This window comes from Stegodyphus dumicola, chromosome 2, assembly GCF_044657685.1.
Source record: "Stegodyphus dumicola isolate Sdum_Otavi_A_Nest chromosome 2, ASM4465768v1".
NCBI lineage: Eukaryota > Metazoa > Arthropoda > Arachnida > Araneae > Eresidae > Stegodyphus > Stegodyphus dumicola.
In genome coordinates, this window is record NC_140769.1 from 269307916 (window position 1) to 269326702 (window position 18787).

The window sequence follows — 18787 nt, forward strand, 5'->3', positions numbered from 1 at the left end:
TGCAAGCGCGGCGAGGGTCTAAGGGGCAGATTGAGAGCAGCTAGACGTCTTCCTAAAGCATCCCAAACGTGCTCGATAGGATTCAAGTCCGGAGATCGAGCTGGCCACTCCATGCGCATAATTGTTTCCTGTTGAAGATAATCATATACGATGCGAGCCCTTAGGGGTCTTGCGTTATCGTTCTGTAACAGGAAAGCATCACCTATTGTCCCGGCATATGGGCGCACATAAGCATCAAGGATACCATCTCTATAAACATGAGCATTCACGGTTCCCCTTGAAAAAACATGGAGGTCTCTGCGTCCATCCAAAGAGATGCCACCCCAAACACAGACACTACCTCTTCCGTATGCATCTCTTTCACGGATGTTTGACGGATGATAACGGGTTCCAGGTTCTCATCATATCAAATAACGCCTATTATCGCTTTATAGACTAAACCTGGACTCATCCGTAAAGAGAATAGCCCTCCATTGCTCAGGCGTCCAGTGGACATGTTGTCGTGTCCACTGCAAACGGTCCCTCTTATGGCGTTACTTAAGCGGCACGCAAATGGTTGTTCGCCTCGCATACAGACCACCTTTGTGAAGCCTTCTACGCACAGTTGACGCTGACACCAACCTCCCGGTGGCTGCAGAAGGGAGGGTCTAAGAAGAGTCGGAGTAGCGGTTCTATTCCTGAGTGCACATAATGTCAAATATCGGTCGTCGGCGCTCGTCGTAGCAGTTGAACGTCCTTGAAATTGCCTCCAAAGTGTATGAACCAAAGAAGGACTCACATTTAGCCATCTGGCCACTTTTGTTTGACTTTGTCCTGCCTCTAGTCTTCCAATGGCTCTCCATCGCAGTTCTGCACGCAAATGATGTTTGGAGGTTATTGTTACGAATTGGCTATCTCAGATTTCTGATGTCACTATCACAGTGAAATATGCGGGCTTGCTCTCAAACATGGACTTTTTATGCAGATGACGTATTCCGAGTGCAGCGCCACTGATTTGCATATTGGAGTTTTACTCAGCTACTCTTACTTGCCAACATATTCAAATTTTACACGGTTTGGCTTATTTTTGAGGGAGTTATCGCTATTTTTGTGATTTTTCCTTAATTTATGATAACCAGTGTATTATTTGCCTGACATCTTCTCATTTTTCATTATTTAGTTGATCTTAGAAAAGCGTACACTTTTGCTGTCAAAGTTTCAATGTTTGCAGCGACCCATACTCGTTTTTTGATGATCCGTCTTCAACCTGATAATTATTTGAATTTAAATTTATTCTGATTATTATCTGTATTCTTATTTTAATTATTCCTTGAATTATTCTCTGAATTATATTTCAGTTTTATTCATCTATTCCTTCAATAAACTGCGCTTGGCAGAAAAAGAATCAGATTAGAGGTATGTAATTTTCTAAATGATTTAGCAGTATTATTATTTTTACGTGTTCCGCCCTAAGGCACTTCACGGAAGGGAGGGATGGATGCCTTTGTGGAGGACTTTCTAAGGGAAACCGACTCGTATTAATACGTTACGCACTGGGAAAACCCCGAAAACGCCCATGCACCCAGCCTGTCCGCGGAATTCAAACCTCGGACCGCACTACCAGTGTTCAAGGACTTTACCGCCTGGCCACTGATGGGCCTGGTTTAACAGTAGAAGAGAAGAGAGAAAGAAAGTATGCTAGCGAGAACGCATAAGTATACCAAGCAAGACCAAATGCTGCTTACGAGATGAAAGCGCCCTTTCCTTCCATAAATGCGGCTTGTGTCGTAGCAAACTACATTTTGATTTTTGAAATGTAATTGCAACTTGACACAGAAATCATGCTACGAATGCTTTGAAAAAAGTCAGCAACTGCATTTTTCTCAATCAGTAGTTGTGAATTTTAACTGCATGCGAAACGGCACAATTTAAAAGCAGCTGACGGGAAAAGAACTCTTTTCAACAATACAAAAGTGAATATACATTGCTGGCCATTTAAAGTTGCGACAGCATTAAGGAAAGTAAATACAAAAAAGATATTGTACGTAAACAGTACGGCATAAAGACAAAGCTATTAAATTTGTAAGCACTTTGGAGGTTTGCAGGAGTGCGAAATTAGTAGAAACAACTGCCACCCTTAGTAGCTAAAACGGCCCTTATCCGGGTAGGCATGGAATCGAACTGGGCTTGGATGATAGAAAGGGGCAACTCATTCCATGCTGCTTCAAGTCTATGCCACATTTCATTAACCATATTAGCTGGGTAGGGGTGACGGGCCAGTCTCTCAGTAACCCATGACCAGATGTTTTCAGTGGGTGACGGATCTGGAGACCTGCAGGCCAGGCAGCAGTCGAATACCCTATGTATATAGGAATGTTTGAATACGACGTGCAACATGTGATCTTGCATTATCTTGTTGGAAGATGACGTTTGGAACGCCTCGAAGATGGGGCCCAACCACTGGACGTAAAATGTCCTAAATGTACCGATCTGCGCCTAAGTTGTAAAGTATTTCTTCCGCCTTTATGGTGTAGTGGTCAGCAAGTTCAGCGCGTATACGAGAGGTCCGTGCTTCGAATCTCGGCGAGGGCATTACTCATTTTCCCATCTCTTGCTTTAAAAAAATTCGTAATGTCTCTACAGTGGCGCCCGAACTAAAAAAAAGGTGGTGGAGATGATTATCCACCACCAGGATTTGGCGATTGTGTCCCCTAATAGTTGCAGCAAAATCTATCGAATTCCGACACTTGCTGATGAGCATTTCTTCTTATTAGTCGAGAGATAACACGATATTCTGAGCAAACTTCGACTTTACCAAAGGCTTTCCGAATGACAAATCTACTACAATATGTACTGCTTCGTTTAGATGTCGTTTCTCCCTTCTGAGCCGTCTAAATACGGTGAAATACTAATCATTTGCATAGCCCAAACTTCTTTCTTTCATGTGATTTTGACAGTCGTCAGATCATTCCTTCCTGGCGTTGCAATTTTAATGACCAGCTGTGTGTGTGCGTGTACATATGTGTAAAGTAAAAAATATGAAAGCAAACTTCTAAATTTAATTCACTATAACCTCTCTTATTTCATTTGGGAACTTCATCTCTCTGTCCTAAAAATAGCGCTGTAAGTCTAAACTGCGTCATTCAAATTAATCATGCGATCTTACGTAACGCTTAATGCAAAGGCCTCTTCACCAATCACCAAATTGTAAACCAAAACTTAAAACTGAAACTTTTGCCTTCCTCTCTTCTTCCTTTGCATTACTACTGCGACGCTCTTTCTCTTCTCGCTTACACTTTCATGCTATTCAGTCGGTGCAGCAATCATGCTTTTATCGCCATAGTATCAAAATTGTACTCGTAAATGTTCGTTAATAGCCGCGAGTAGAATGCCAAGTGGCCACAAAATGAGAATTTAAATAAATGTGGAATTTAATTCAGCTCGACTGTTTATTCTTCAAAATGGATGGACGCTCTAAGCATCAAGTATCTACGCTATCAGCATTTCTACGCATCTAACGTTGGACATCAATGCTTCCAAAAGTGTGCTACTATTACATTTATTAGTCATACAGAATTGGACTATGCTAATAACCTCAACGGAACATTTATTCCTCAGTTGGATTTCTGTAAAATAGTATCTGCAAATTCATCATTCTGAAAGATATGATCGACTATTCAAATATGTTGTGCTATCATTACATTTTTTGGCGAAAAATGTAATGATAGCACAGCAGTTTGCGCCAGATGCTTGGGGGGAGCATTGCGAGTTCAGTTCATCAACAGTGAAGTGCTTCTTAAATTGTTTTATTTGATGGAAGTTGGTGAGTTACTGTCTGTCTATGAGAAGAACAGTTCCCGCAACAGTGTCTGGCGGGTGGCGGTCGCTATAGCAACAGGCCTAGTATATTTCAAATAGGGCCGAACCAAGGGTTGCCAATTCATGTTTAAATGCACCACGATGGCAAAATGAAAAGTAAATCGTCAAGACACCCCTACGGAGAACGGGTCAAAGCTCGTTTCTACGGCAATAGACAGCTGCAGACTAGCTGGCGAGAGCTTTTCTTATGATAGACAAACTCTATTTACCTCAATTCTTGTGGTTCATCTCAAATCATGTCATTATTGCAGTGTTTTGGAAAGAGCAAATATTTCTAATCTCTTTTGTATGAGTCCAGAAAATATATACTCAACCCGAGTTAAACAAATAGTAGTGGATAATAAACAAATAGTAGTGGGTAAATAAAACTGCACCAATCCCTCATTTAATGTACCACTTTTAATCTGTAAGCAGCTTTGCTCACATCAGATTAAAAAAATTTATCATTCTATTGTAAGTCAAAACTGTCCACCTACAATTTTATAATGTGAAACCTGGGAAAAAGTGTTCTTACTGATGTTTACGTTATCGATCTCATGAAAGCAATGGAAAGATAGGCGCAATTGAAATTGGGACCTGCTTCCTAAAGATTTTTGGAAAAGAAAGTGACTACATGCAAAACATATGACTTCGAAATAATGCTGTATTCAGACATTTGCTGCGGATAAAAATCAATCAATAAATCTATCAAGTTTGGTCTTCGTAGCTATCATAAATTGTATACAAACTTTAGATAGACTGACAGCGAATTACCGCTAAGTCCAAAATAACAACTGGGACCTAAGGGACACGTAAAGAACCCTTTTATTATAACTGAAGCAGCATAAAATTCACACCTGGTGCTTACACACTCAGCTACCTTCGGGAGGCTTACACCCTAGGGAGGAGCTGCTAGGTATTGGTTGTGCTTCTCATATCGCAACGAAATCCAAACAGCAGGAGACTGCTTGCGAATTGACGGGGAAGCAGTTATTATAAAAAATATTATTACTTCTATATCTACACTGTTATTGTTGAGTCACTCAAAGAATTTTGCGACTTTGCCTGTGTAGAGTACCAGCTCATTTCAGGATATGGGAAAAGTAGGTGGTTATCACTGATGCCTGAAGTAGAGATAGTTTGAAATCCTACTTCTTGTCGGAAGGGGAGTGCCCCACCCTAATCCGCAACTTTTTTGAGAATTGTAATCGTTTTTTTCGTACATAATATCACTGCGAAGTTTCAAGCACAGACTGTAACAGCATTCGAAGTATCTTCTGAACGGGATGATTTAACATATAAATGCACTGACAGAAGAGCAAAAACCTTTTTGCCAAATGAAGTACGTATGCTGATTACCCAATTAGAACAGGAAGGATTGGGGAGAAAAAATGACATTATAAGAACCATTGTAAATTTTTACGACAACTGTGCTGGATATCTGAAAGAGAGGGTTGAGGAAAGCGAAGATCTAAATGCATTTAGTTGGGTTGCGTTAACCCTTTGACGCACGGTGGTCGCGCCCTGAAACCACCATTTTCCGAATTTTTTTCCTCCTCTTTTTTTCGGAATTTTTGAATGAAAATGAAATGATTGCTGATCTTTTACATCTAAATAATACAAAATGACTGTAGAATCATATATGTTTTAGGTATTAATACTTCAGCCTTTTAAAATTCGTTTTCGATGAGACAAAATAACTTCCTTTTATTAATATAAACAACTTTAAATTTCAAAAGTTAGTCATCGCACATCATGATTTCTATCATAAACAATAAAAAATTGCAGTAATTAAACTGCATATATTAAAAAAAAACCTCTATATGTATGGCATTTGCTATGTGGTTTCAGGGCGCGAGCACTGCGCCACTAGAGCATTGTGTCACAATGCTTACGATGCTCTAGAGGCTCGGTGGTCGCGCCTTGAAACCACTGGCGTTTGCTTCTCAATGGCGTTCGCTTGCTTTTCAAATAGGAATGTTTATTTTTACCCGGATATAGATAAAGGGCTTTGAAACCAAACCACAGAGTTATTTTATTACTAAACAATACATCAGTGGTTCTTAACCGGGGGTGCGGGAATGTATTTTTGGGGGTACGGGAGGCGTAATGGCAGACCGCACATTGAGTTGAACAGTGTTAAACGAATGTCGCATACTGCGCATGCCCAGAAAACAATTTGGCGTAATTACTATGTTGGCGCGATTTGAAAAGAAGATAAATACGGTATATGGTAGATGTACCGCCATCTGATTGTAAACAAATCTGGCGTTTAAATCTTCGTAGAGTATAATGTAAATGTAAATTAATTACTGTGTTAAAATACTTTTTTTTTTTTTTTTTTTTTTTTTTTTTTTTCTGTACTGCTCAAACAAATAGAAAGCTGAAATTATTGCGAAGTAATGTGAAGCAGTGTTTGCATTCAAAATGTAAAATATAATACCTATGAAATTCTGCACATTCCTTTGGAATTGTACAAATTTTCGTTCAAAAAAAGACTGAAATTTAGGATATATTAGTTGAAAATTTAGTCATTATACTTTTAATCAATAAAAACAATTCGGGATTTACCATACGTTCCATTCGTACATACATAAAGAAACACTGAGGAATATAACAAGTGCTTGCAAATAACACTGAAGAAATTTTACAATTCTTTAATGCTAGTTATTAAATTCTTTGAAATGAGAAAATAAAAGCGCGAATATACGCTAACAAACTAAGCGAGATACCCCAGTTTACAATTACTGAATTATAACATGTAAACAAATTACATTTAAATAACGAATTATTACGAACAAATATTAAATGCACTGTTATTGACAAATTACAATGAAATATATATTAGAAAAATAAGCAAGTGCAATCGGTATGGACGTTAAAATAACTAATAAGCAAAGTTCCACAACATTACAGTTGTAAACATCATTCGACAGCCATGATGATCACGAATAAGCTAGCGTAGGGTTGCTTAGTCGCCAATATTTCTCCCCGCGCCAAAGGTACACCATCAAGCATGCGCAGTAAGCGAAATTTGCCTAACATTGTTCAACTCAATGTGCGGTCTGCCATTACGCGTACGGGAGAAGCCCCTACCTAACTATAAAAATTATTAAATATCATTTATTAAATTTCTTATAATAAAATATTTGAAATCTGCAATAGTGTCCCCAATATTGAAGCTCATAAAAATTGATAGCCCCAAGCTCACTTATCGGCAAAAGACACAGGAAAAAGTCGGTGCCGATGGGCGTATACACTACGCTACGAAAAGGCATGAAACGCTACAAACAAATGCGAACAGGCAGCTAGGTGACGGAGAAAAGAAAAAATCTTTGTGGGAAGACAAGCGTGACCTTTGAGAAACCTCGATAGCCACGAAGCCACAATACAACCCTAAACAGTTTATTATTTATTAGCTTAAATTGTTTATTATTGCCTACACAGTTTTAGATTCGGAAGCACATACAAAAATCCAACAGATTCCATTATCGAATGACATTATATGATCGCGAATACAAGATCTCAGTGAAGATATTTTAATGCAAGTAATTGAAGACACAAAAATCAATTCACTAAATTAGGCATGCAACTGGATGAGTCAACTGATGTTGATAATTGTAGCCAACTTTAAGTATTTGTCAGGTATGTGAAGGAAAAAGAGGTGATGGAAGAATTTCTATTTTGTGAGCCACTGGAGGTGAATACGAGAGGAATTGATGTTTTCAATCGCATCAAAGATTTTTTTTTACTAAATATCAATTACCAATGAATGTGATTGGCTCAATATGCACTGATGGAGCCCCAGCAAAGTTAGACCAAAAATTCAGGATTTTTTTTCACACATGAAAAGAGAATTACCGGAAGTTATAATAACGCATTGCATGTTGCATCGTCATGCGCTTGCGTCGAAAGCATTTCCAGAAAGTTTAAAACAACATCTAACTACAGCAGTAAATGCAGTAAAATACATCCGAGGGCGAGATCATCGCAATTTTCGTGCATTTTGCGAAGAAATCGGTCCTAATCATACCGTGTTCCTATATCACACCGAAATACGATGGTTATCTAAGGGTCGAATGTTTAACAGAGTTTTTGAATTGCGTGAGGAAATTATTCAATTACTCACTAGTCAAAACTGTTATTTAGTAAAAGATTTTGAGAGTAATGATGCAATGCTGGGGTTGGTCTACTTAGCAGACATATTTAGCCATTTAAATGAATTGAATCAATCAATCTATCAATGATTTGGTATAACTATAATAATATCTAGTGAAAAATTATCTTCATTTATCGCAAAATTAGAAATTTGGATACGTGGAGTAGAAAAGGGGAATTTTGCAAACTTTCCCTTGCTTGATTCTGTTATTGAGAAAAATGAAAAGAACACAATTATATCCGACATTGTAATACACTAAGACCCCGCTTAACGCTGTTTCGGTTTAGCGCTCTTTAATTTCAACCCGGGGATTCCACGAAATATTATGCAGCGATAGGTTTCAAATACATATCCGAAAGAGTGTACTTGTATTTCTTGTTTGGTGCGGTATTGTACAGACATATTTTGAAGGGGTAAATGTGGAAGATGTCGAAGAAATAATTCAAGAAGCAGCGGCTAGTCTTTCTAATGATGAGCTCAAGGAATTAACTGAACAAGAAGAAAACACAAATGTTGACAGCAGTGATTCAGAAGAAGAGCAAAAAGAAATTTCGATGGGGTTTGTAAAAAGGAGTTTGTCTACCATAACTGAAATAATGGATCAATTCATTGAAAATGATCCGAATTTTGACAGGAGCTCAAAAGTAAGGCGTGGTGTTAGAGATGTTCTATCCGTTTATGAAGAAATTTTAAGAGAACAATGCAAAAGAAAAAGGCAAACAACATTAGATGCTTTTGTCACAAAAAGGCAGAACACTGAAAACGCGGAAGGCTAACTAAATATGACTGACTGAGAATTTTATTTGTTTTTTTTAAGAATAGTCGTTTTGTTATTTATATTTTATATATATAAAGATCTTTTGAAAAGCATGTTACAGCAGTTTTTGTAACTGAAATTAATTGAAAAACCTAACAAACTGAAAATTTTAATTTTTTTCAACTATGAGATATGGGCAAATGCTGATACTGAGGATGATGATACTGAAGATGATGATACTGAAGCAAGCAAGCAGTCCAAACAGTGCAAGCGAAAGAAAATTGATGATGGTACGACGAATTAAAATGGTAATATGATTATTAATTTAAAATTAGTTCCCTCCCCAGTATTGGGTTTAACAAACAATTTCAGTTTATTTTTAGTGTTTTAAAAAGTATTGTATGTTAAATATAAAGATGTAAATTTTTTAATTAAACTCTGATTTTCACTCTTTCTTGTAATAAAGTATTTTTCTTTATCTGCAGAAATTCTAACACTTATTTGTAAAGTTTTTAAGTTTTAATTTTTTTCCTTTGCTGCCACTAAAATTTTTTTTCTACTGATTTTTAAAATACAAATATTCAGAGAGGGGAATTATGCGAATAATTTAATTTCCATTTTCTGAATAGTTTTCATACAAGATTAAACAAATTATTTTGCATTCAGCCGCATATGTCAACAAAATCTGACAAATATTATGTTTAACGTGTTTAGGATGTAAATCTTGGTTTGACCAGGAAAACATTGCGTGTTCATGCCTAAATGCGAATAATCTTCACTTCAGAGATTAAAGAATTTTTAACATAATATTAGCCTAGAATTTAAACTTCCCGGGTTTGCACCTTTCTTTATCCTCTATCGTATTATTTCAGAACAGGTTATTCTAATTGCAGAGGAATTTGTAGTTGTAGTTGCTCGTTATCCTATTTTTCTTTATTCTTGAGAATTATCCTTATTGTTGAAATTGACAAGATCAAAACAACACCAATCTGATACAGTAAGACACCACTTAACGCTGTTTCGTTTAGCGCTGTTTCGGTTTAGCGCTCTTTTTTTTTCAAACCGGGGATTCCACGAAATCGCTCGCAGCATACGGGGATTCCCCGAAATATTATGCAGCGATAGGTTTCAAATACATATCCGAAAGAGTGTACTTGTATTTCTTGTTTGGTGCGGTATTGTACAGACATATTTTGAAGGGGTAAATGTGGAAGATGTCGAAGAAATAATTCAAGAAGCTGCGGCTAGTCTTTCTAATGGATGAGCTCAAGGAATTAACTGAACAAGAAGAAAACAAAAATGTTGACAGCGGTGATTCAGAAGAAGAGCAAAAAGAACTTTTGATGGCGTTTGTAAAAAGGAGTTTGTCTAGCATAACTGAAATAATGGATCAATTCATTGAAAATGATCCGAATTTTGACAGGAGCTCAAAAGTAAGGCGTGGTGTTAGAGATGCTCTATCCGTTTATGAAGAACTTTTAAGAGAACAACGCAAAAGAAAAAGGCAAACAACATTAGATGCTTTTGTCACAAAAAGGCAGAACACTGAAAACGCGGAAGGCTAACTAAATATGACTGACTGAGAATTTTATTTATTTATTTATTTATTTATTTATTTTTAAGAATATTCGTTTTGTTATTTATATTTTGTTTTTATTTTTGCAAGAAATAATAATGTGGTATTAATTTGGGCTTTAAGAAATAAATGTTTGGTTTTATTTTTATTAAAAAAACATACTTTTTAAATTTAATACCTAACCAATTTCCTAGCCATCTTCCCCTAACCCCAATATTTACATGTAAAGATAGCCTCGTTTAGCGCTGTTTCGCATTACGCTCTACTTTGATGGAACGTATCCCCCGCGTTAAGCGGGGTCTTACTGTACATTTAAGACGATTGAGCGAATCATTCAATGGATATTTTTCTACCGGAAATATTACCAAAACTCAGAGATGGATACTGGATCCATTTCTATTTGACTTAAATTTGATGGATGATAGTGACCTGAAAAAAGATCAACTTATTGAAATGCGAGCAACTGGACATGTTCAAATGGAATTCGAACAATTAGAATTACAACAATTCTGGTATTCAGACTTACAATGTTATCCAGAGTTGGCGAACGGAGCACTGCGGTTACTCTTACCTTTTGCTACCACCTACTTGTGCGAAATGGGATTTTCATCGCTTTTCATCGCATATAAAAACTAACGCGAGAAATCGCTTAAATGCAAGTGATGACTTACGCGCATGTCTTTCAAAAAAGGAACCTCGCTTCGCCAGTATAATAATGAATAAACAACAACAGACTAGTCATTAATAAAAATAATATTGTTTTGTATTTATATAAAATGTACAATGTTTTTCAATAAACAATAAGTTTCGCAAAAAATGTATTTTTCTAGACTAAAAAAATTAAAACACATTTTTCAGTGGGGTGCGGGAGATATTATTTTCAGATTCAATGGGGTGCGACTAGCTAGAAATGTTAAGAAACACTGCAATACATGCACCTGCCCAGTAGAAAGGTCTTTCTTTTCCAAATACTTTTCTCTGACAACAACACACTTGCTCCCCAAGCTAGTATTGTGATTTTATAAGTTATTTCCTGTGGTTAAATTTAATGTAAATATACTTTGCTGCAATTAAAAATAGAAATTGCGTAAAAGTTTTATTTAAATTAAAAATATTTTCTGAATATTTTGGGACGAAATACGAATAAAATAAGTATGAATGGGAAACGAACCATCCGTACAAAGCCAAAAAGACCAAGCCTCCCCCATTAACATAAAAAATCACAAATTTCATGTGCCAGATAAAAATAAACTAAATAACGCTGGATATATACCAGTGGAAATTTAAATACATGCAATGTACATTTTGTAGCATAAGGAAGAAACCTCATAAAACAAGATGAATGTGCGAAACGTGCAATGTAGGTCTATGCATGTACCAAAGAGACAAAACATGCTTTGAACAGTGTCACAAAAAAAATTTGTTCTTTGAAATTAAAAAAAAAAAAAAAAAAAAAAAAAAACACTGAGTTCTTTTTTATCCTTATTTTATTGATTTTTTTAATCCATTTATCCAAATGTCCTTATTATGTAGGTACTTATATTTTCACTGCTATAGAAAAATTACATAAATGTTTATTTTTTAATTTTTTCTGACGATTTACTTTTTAAAATAATGTAAAAATATTATATATAATGCAATTCTTACATACATTTTTTTTTTAAATCCGTAAATTTCGTCATTTATTGGAAACGCGCGCGGAAAATGGTTAAGTTTTTTTTTCCTACTACATCGAGTAAGTTTCAAAGTCCTAGACGCGCGGTGGTTTCACAGTGCGACCACCACTCACAGAACAATGGGCAAGAGTAGATTTTTTTAAATTCATATATTATTTGTCTCTAGGATCATAATATTCAATTTCTAGAGTTTTTAGTTAAAAAAATTATAAAAATAATATCGCGCGCGTCAAGGGGTTAAAGGAGCCACCGTCGTGCGAAAACATACAAGAGGGCGTGCAACGTTTTGGGAGGAAGATTCCAAAGGTTGACATCGATGATAACGAGTTATTTGAAGAAGTATGCTACGTTAGGCGATTTACTTCACAACAAAAGATTTCAGATCGGAATTGTCAGAAAACTAGTCTCGACTGTCGATGGGTTAAAATTTTTCGGCATTTCAATGACAAAAAACGTGCAATGTGCGCAAATCCAAATTTGGGAAATCCAAATCCAGAAAATTGTGGAGTTTTTGTTTATGTCTTCCAGGGACAAATGCCGCCAGTGAAAGAGTTTTCTCGTCTATGAATATCATATGGACAACTGAAGAGACACAGTTAAAACTGAAAACACTACAAGCAAATGTTAATGGTGAAGTGCAATTTTGAGTTTGACAGTTCCTGTGATGAAGGTCTATGAAAGACTTCTACAAGAGAAAACTTCTTAGAAGCATTCATTCGTCAATGAAATATGTCTACGGAACACCTATACAGGATGATCCTTCTAGGTCAAAGGCTGATCAGGAAGGCCCATCGTCTGCGTCGAATTAATACATTTGCTGCGTCATGCGCTTGATAGACACATTCAAGCAGTAAGGTAGGTAGGAAGTTAAACTTTTATTTTTCGACGGCTTTTTGTTTTCTTTATTCGCTCTTACTGTTACTGAAAGCGCATCTAAGTTGTCTTAGTCCAGATCCCAAAGTCCGTGATTGTTGATTTAATAATTGATTCAGTCTGAGATATGGATAAATTTCATTTTTTCTTTCAATAATAGAGTCTGTTTAACACACACGCTAATTCGCAAATGATCGGTAATTCTTTACAGGACAATGCGACTTCACTAAAAATTTTGCACTCCGTATTTTCACCTTCAGGGGGGGTTTCCGCCCTCTCCCCCCTCACCACCCAAATTTGGATCCCTGCATCCCGCTTTGCCCTCCAGAAAATCTGGTCACCTTACTTTGATCGACTTTCAACTTCCTATGGTCCGAGAGGCTGCATTTTCTGAAAAGTCATATTAATTTGGCATTTTAACATTAGTTAAACGCAAGGGATCCTCTTCTCTCGCGAAATACGTTATAAGAATACAGTCTTGGGTGGGGGGGGAGAAGAGGAGAACCATCTATTTTATTCCATTTTCTCATCGACTTCAATTTTGATATCATTATTGCCAGTTTTCATTTCAAGCTGCTATTTACAGTTGTCGTTTCATTATCCGGAGCGATCTTTTTGATAGTTCATTAACATTTTATTCAATTGCTATAAATAAAATCATTTAAAAAGGGGTGCTCCCCGATTATTGGCTAGCCTAGTTGCAAAATCAACGAAATCAACAATCAAAATGTAATGTAATTGCTGTATCAAGAATCAGTGATGCCATCTACCGGGAAGTAATTCAGTTAATTGATGTCAATATATCATATAAATTCTATCCCCCAAAATTGCATAATGTAAACATCTAACTATAATATTGTGTACAGTTGTTTTATTATAATGAAAAGAACATTTAAAAAATAATCTTGAACAAGAATAAATTAGAAAGCGTAACTTACCACTATCGTTTCATAATATCTAATGATATTTTGATGGTCTAATTGCGCAAGAATTCTAGCTTCTCTATCAAGATTTCGCGATACGTATTCTTCTTTGATGTCATGACGATTAATTACTTTGAGAGCCACCTGTGAAGTGAATTTCGTGTCACTTATTAAAAAAGAAAGGTTTAAAAGAATTTATAATGAATAAGTGGAAGTTACAAAATAGCTCTGGAAAAAAATAATGATCTTATTTGTGAAAATTTGGCTTATATGGTAAATGAAGATCGATTTATGGCAAAGAAACATCTCTTTTTAAGAAAAAAAAATATTTAACGCATTGCACAATAAAGAGGCTTTAAACAGAACATTTTATGAAAATTCAATTTATTTATATTATACATTTATTCTTACACACACAACTCATTGCTCAAAGAAACTTATACTGCATTTTTTATAAAATAATTACCTTGAAAAATTCTAACCTTAATACAGTAGTTTTACAATCACATTTTTTTCAGTGACTTACTGAAGCAATCTTAAATTGTCTTAGAATTCATTGCTTTCTTATTCCAAACTCGTAACTGCTGATATTTTTCATATTGATCAATTCTTCGAATTATGACTTTTTTTCAGGCATGACTTTGATTTCCATACTGCAAGTTTTCATGCAGCTATTTTTATATTTGTAGAGTCATTAAATTATTTTGATGCTGGAGACGTGAAAAATGAGCTATGCCCTCGCCGGTGTGTCTTGAGAATACGACAAAGCACACTAGGGCTATCTGCCTAAGGAGAGGGATGCCTTCGTGGAGGACTTTCTAAGGGAAACTGGCTCGTATAACGTTACGCATGGGGAAAACCACGAAGACGCCCATGCAGCCAGCCCGTTCGCGGGATTCGCACCTCGAGCCGAACTACCAGTGTTCAGGGATTTTACCGCTCGGCCGCTTATGCCCTCACCGGAACTCTCGAATACACGACAATAAGCTAACTATTACACCACGAAGGCATGAAGAGGGAGAGAACATCTTTATACTGTCCTTTTAAAGGGCAATTGTGGATTAGAGGACCCAATCTCCAAATCCTGGTGGGGAAGAATAATCATCTACCAACCCTTTAGTTTGGGCGCCACTGTAAAGTCGGTGAATCTTTACATTATGGAAACTTGGCGATTTTTTGGCGAAAATTTGGCGACCAACCCTGCTACAGCAACCTGCTAGTTTTGTTTTGGAAGCCATTTTGTTTTCACGAAGTAAAGGCAATTTTTTTTTTTTTTTTTTTTTTTTTTTTTATACTTAACATTTTTTCTAACAATCTACTAGCCGAATTACGCTTATACTAGAACTTTTATGGAACAAAAATGCTTAATCATGACGAAGATTAGGTGCGAAATTGGGAGAAAGTGCAGAATGGCAAACTGCTTGCCGCGTTTTTAAGAATTGCACATACATGGTATCCATGTACACGTCTACCTATTTTCACTTAAAAAAGCATCCCAGAATTGCACAAAAATGGCATTGCGCACACTCTTGACTTTATCTATGTACACATCGACCTATTTTCACTTAAAAAGTCAAAGAAAATTGACAAAAGTCCAATTCTTCTTACTCTTGTAAAAAACGCCAAACAAATAATTGGACGATTCTGCACTTTAGCTTCGAAATTATATAAGTGCTTATTAGCTAAAATCACGATCGGAATTTTCCGGAAAATGTCACATTACATGTCTCATAATCTCTCCTTTCTCTGAGACAAAATAATCTGTGATTCAAACTGTGTAGTTCTCAGATTATTGCTAAAGTCCTAGCTAGTAACCTTTATCGCCTTACCAAAATGTAGCCAAACTACCTGTTACCATATTCTAAAGATTAGCCGTAAAGTCATTAGGTGTTTATTTGTTGAAGCAGGAGATGATAAAAAATAAGCAATGCCCTCGCCGGAACTCGAACCTGGGCCTCTCGAATACGCGCCGAGTGTGCTAACTGTTACACCACGAAGGCATGAAGAAAGGAGGGAGAGAATACCTTATGAATTCACTGCTTATTAATTACTTACTTTGCTTAGGAATAAGATCTCTCTAATAACGTGCCTTCTTTAGATTAGAATTTTTATTTCATTTCACAGGTGCCCACAAAAGTCCTTATCCGGTCTTTATTTTTAATCTGTTTGGTTTGATTTATTTGATTATGGCAAAGCACTCTAATGCTATCCGCCTAAGGGAAAGATGCCTTCCTGAAAGACTTTCTAAGGGAAGCTGACTCGTATACACGCTACACATATTGAAAAACCGAGAAAACGCTTCTGCCGTCTTCGCCCGCATTCGAACCCCAGACAGAACTACCAGTGTTCAGCGAGGGCTTACCAGAAAAACGGTACCAGCGTCGATATTTCACCCTAATCCAAAAGGTGTCCCTTTCTAGACTAGAACCCCAACTTAAAAGTAAATATACGTTGATTATATTGTCTGGTCATATGTACTATAACATGTACATCAGTATATATACAGCCTGAGTAAAAACTTTAAGGCCAGTAAAAATTTTTGAGAAAATGTAAAATGAAATAAAAGGGATTCAAATAATATTAATTATTAAAGTTCACTGATAAGAAATAAATGCTATAAACATAATTTGTAAATACATAATTATGAGAAACATGTGGTTATTTACATAGTATTTCTGCCCGAGTAAAAACTTTAAGGCCATCAGTCATTTTTTAAAAATAAATATAATATAATCGTGTAATTACCATTGCAACTACTAGCTTGTTTCAATTTTCATATTTTTCATACGTTTCTTCGAAGTATTGGTGATCTTTGTGAAGATGGCGAAGAGTAAGAAGTTAACTGATCGTGAAAGAGGAGAGATTGAAGCTTTGTCCTCAACAGGAATGAGTAGTCGTTCTATTGCCATAAAGATAGAAAGATCAAAGACTGTAGTCAACAATTTTTTTAATTGAAAGACAATTACGGAAAAAAGAATACTGGTAGAAGACCTAAAGCTTTGTCCTCGCGTGATGAAAGAAGAGTTTGCCAACTTGTATCTACTGGAAAGTACTCAATCAGGAAACTAATTTCGACGACAGGTTTAAAAGTTTGTCAAGAAACGATTTATAACATAATTAGACGGTCTGGAAGGTTCACTTATACAGCAAAATTGACTAAGCCTCAGTTACTGCAGAGACACAAAATAGAGCGTTTGAACTTTGGCCAGAAAGTCATGACCTGGGACAACCAATGGATAGAAATTATTTTTTCTGACGAAAAAAAAATGGAATTTGGATGGACCAGATGGCTGGAATTTCTACTGGCATGATATAAGAAATGAAAAAGAAATATTCTCCAAGCGCCAATTAGGTGGAGGGTCTGTCATGACTTCGGGCTGTTTTGCTTACAATGGTGTGGGCTCAATTGCATTCGTTTCAGGTAGAATGAATTCCCAAGGATACCAAAATGTCCTAACAAATCATCTTTTGCCAAATGCTGAATGTCTTGCTGGAAAAAATTTGAAATATCAGCAAGACAATGCACCGATCCATTCGAGTAACAGCACAGAAAATTGGTTCCAAGTCAACAATGTTGAAACTGTGAAATGGCCACCTAGATCACCTGATCTCAACCCAATCGAGAACCTTTGGGGTGACTTAGTAAGAAGAGTTTATGCAAATGGGAGACATTTTACATCAGCAACAGAGCTGAAATCTACTATCGAAGATGAATGGTATAAAACCGACCCCAACCTTTGTCAAAAATTCGTTTCATTCATAAAAACAAGAATATTTGAAGTAATTAGAAGAAATGGCTCCTACACAACCTTCTAAGAATTTGTAATTTTTTTCTTATATGTTATTTTCTATGTTGGCCTTAAAGTTTTTACTCAGACTCAAATATTCATCTGTGTGTTGTGTAATATTTTAATAATAAAATATTTGCAAATTAATTTTTATACTTTTCTTACTTTTATTTAAGCTCAATAATTATCAATCAAATGGTATTTTAATTCCTCAGTTTAAATGTTTTCCTTTTTTCAAAAATTTTTACTGGCCTTAAAGTTTTTACTCAGGCTTTATATATATATTGACATCAATATAAACGCTGATATATGAGTTGTGCTTGTTTAACGTGAATTAAAAAATTAAATTTAAGCTACATAAAAATCACATCTATGCATCGTTTTTACTGGTTACAAGCCTTAAGTCTCTTACCTTAGTTCCTAGAAGTTCATGAACAGCAAGATAAACTGTCGAAAAATTTCCTTGACCTAAAATGTCTTGAACTTTATAGCTCCCTACATAGCGACCTTTAAGCGACATTTGAATTTCGTTGATTTAGGCAAACGATCAAAACGGAATTCTATATAATTAGAAGAAAGGCCTAATTTTATTTTTTTGAATTGCATAAATTATGATGTAAAAACTACTGATTGCAACACCATTCTTACCAATCTAAACAAAACGCTTCATTATTCAAGTTTCAAAACACTAAACCTATTGCCAGAATCTGTTTTCTAAATTTTGTTATTATTAGTCCAAAGGGACTTGAGTCCCGAAGGACTATTACTTTCGTTTTGGCATTTTGCGTCGGACGGATAAATGTCGGTTCACTTTTCAAACTGTTGCCATAAAATGTTAGAGTCCTGCATTATATTTGAAGAAATTAAATAATGAAAATCTGCGTAAATGTATGTATATTTCTCACATTGTCATAAAATAACGGTACATAGAGTCATCGAATTTTGAATAACGTAATCCTCCAACGAATATGAGCATGTGGAAGATCAAATTTGAAATTTGAAATTTGTTTCATGATCGATTTCCTATTTTTTAAAACTTTGACGAATTTTTGATTAACAAACTCAAGGATTTCAAAGCGAGCAATGGCAACGTTGTGCAGAAAAAACATTTTTATCTCCAGCGCGTGAGTCTCTGTATCGGAAATTCTAAAGATAGGCTCGTTTTAAAACTATTTTGCGATATTGCTGTTGCACTGGA

At 35.9% G+C, this 18787-nt stretch overlaps 1 protein-coding gene across 1 annotated transcript in view; it reads right to left on the reverse strand.

Moving 5' to 3' along the window:
- LOC118197678 (uncharacterized) overlaps positions 1-18214 on the reverse strand; it is a 69382-nt gene extending 51168 nt beyond the window's left edge. The window contains exons 1-2 of the mRNA XM_035369215.2: positions 18002-18214; positions 13817-13945 (exon numbers count right to left, since the gene is read on the reverse strand). Coding sequence (XP_035225106.1) covers positions 13817-13945; positions 18002-18109 — 237 coding nt within the window. The 5' untranslated portion in view covers positions 18110-18214. The remainder of the gene's footprint in view (positions 1-13816; positions 13946-18001) is intronic.
- Between the last annotated feature and the right edge of the window lie 573 nt (positions 18215-18787).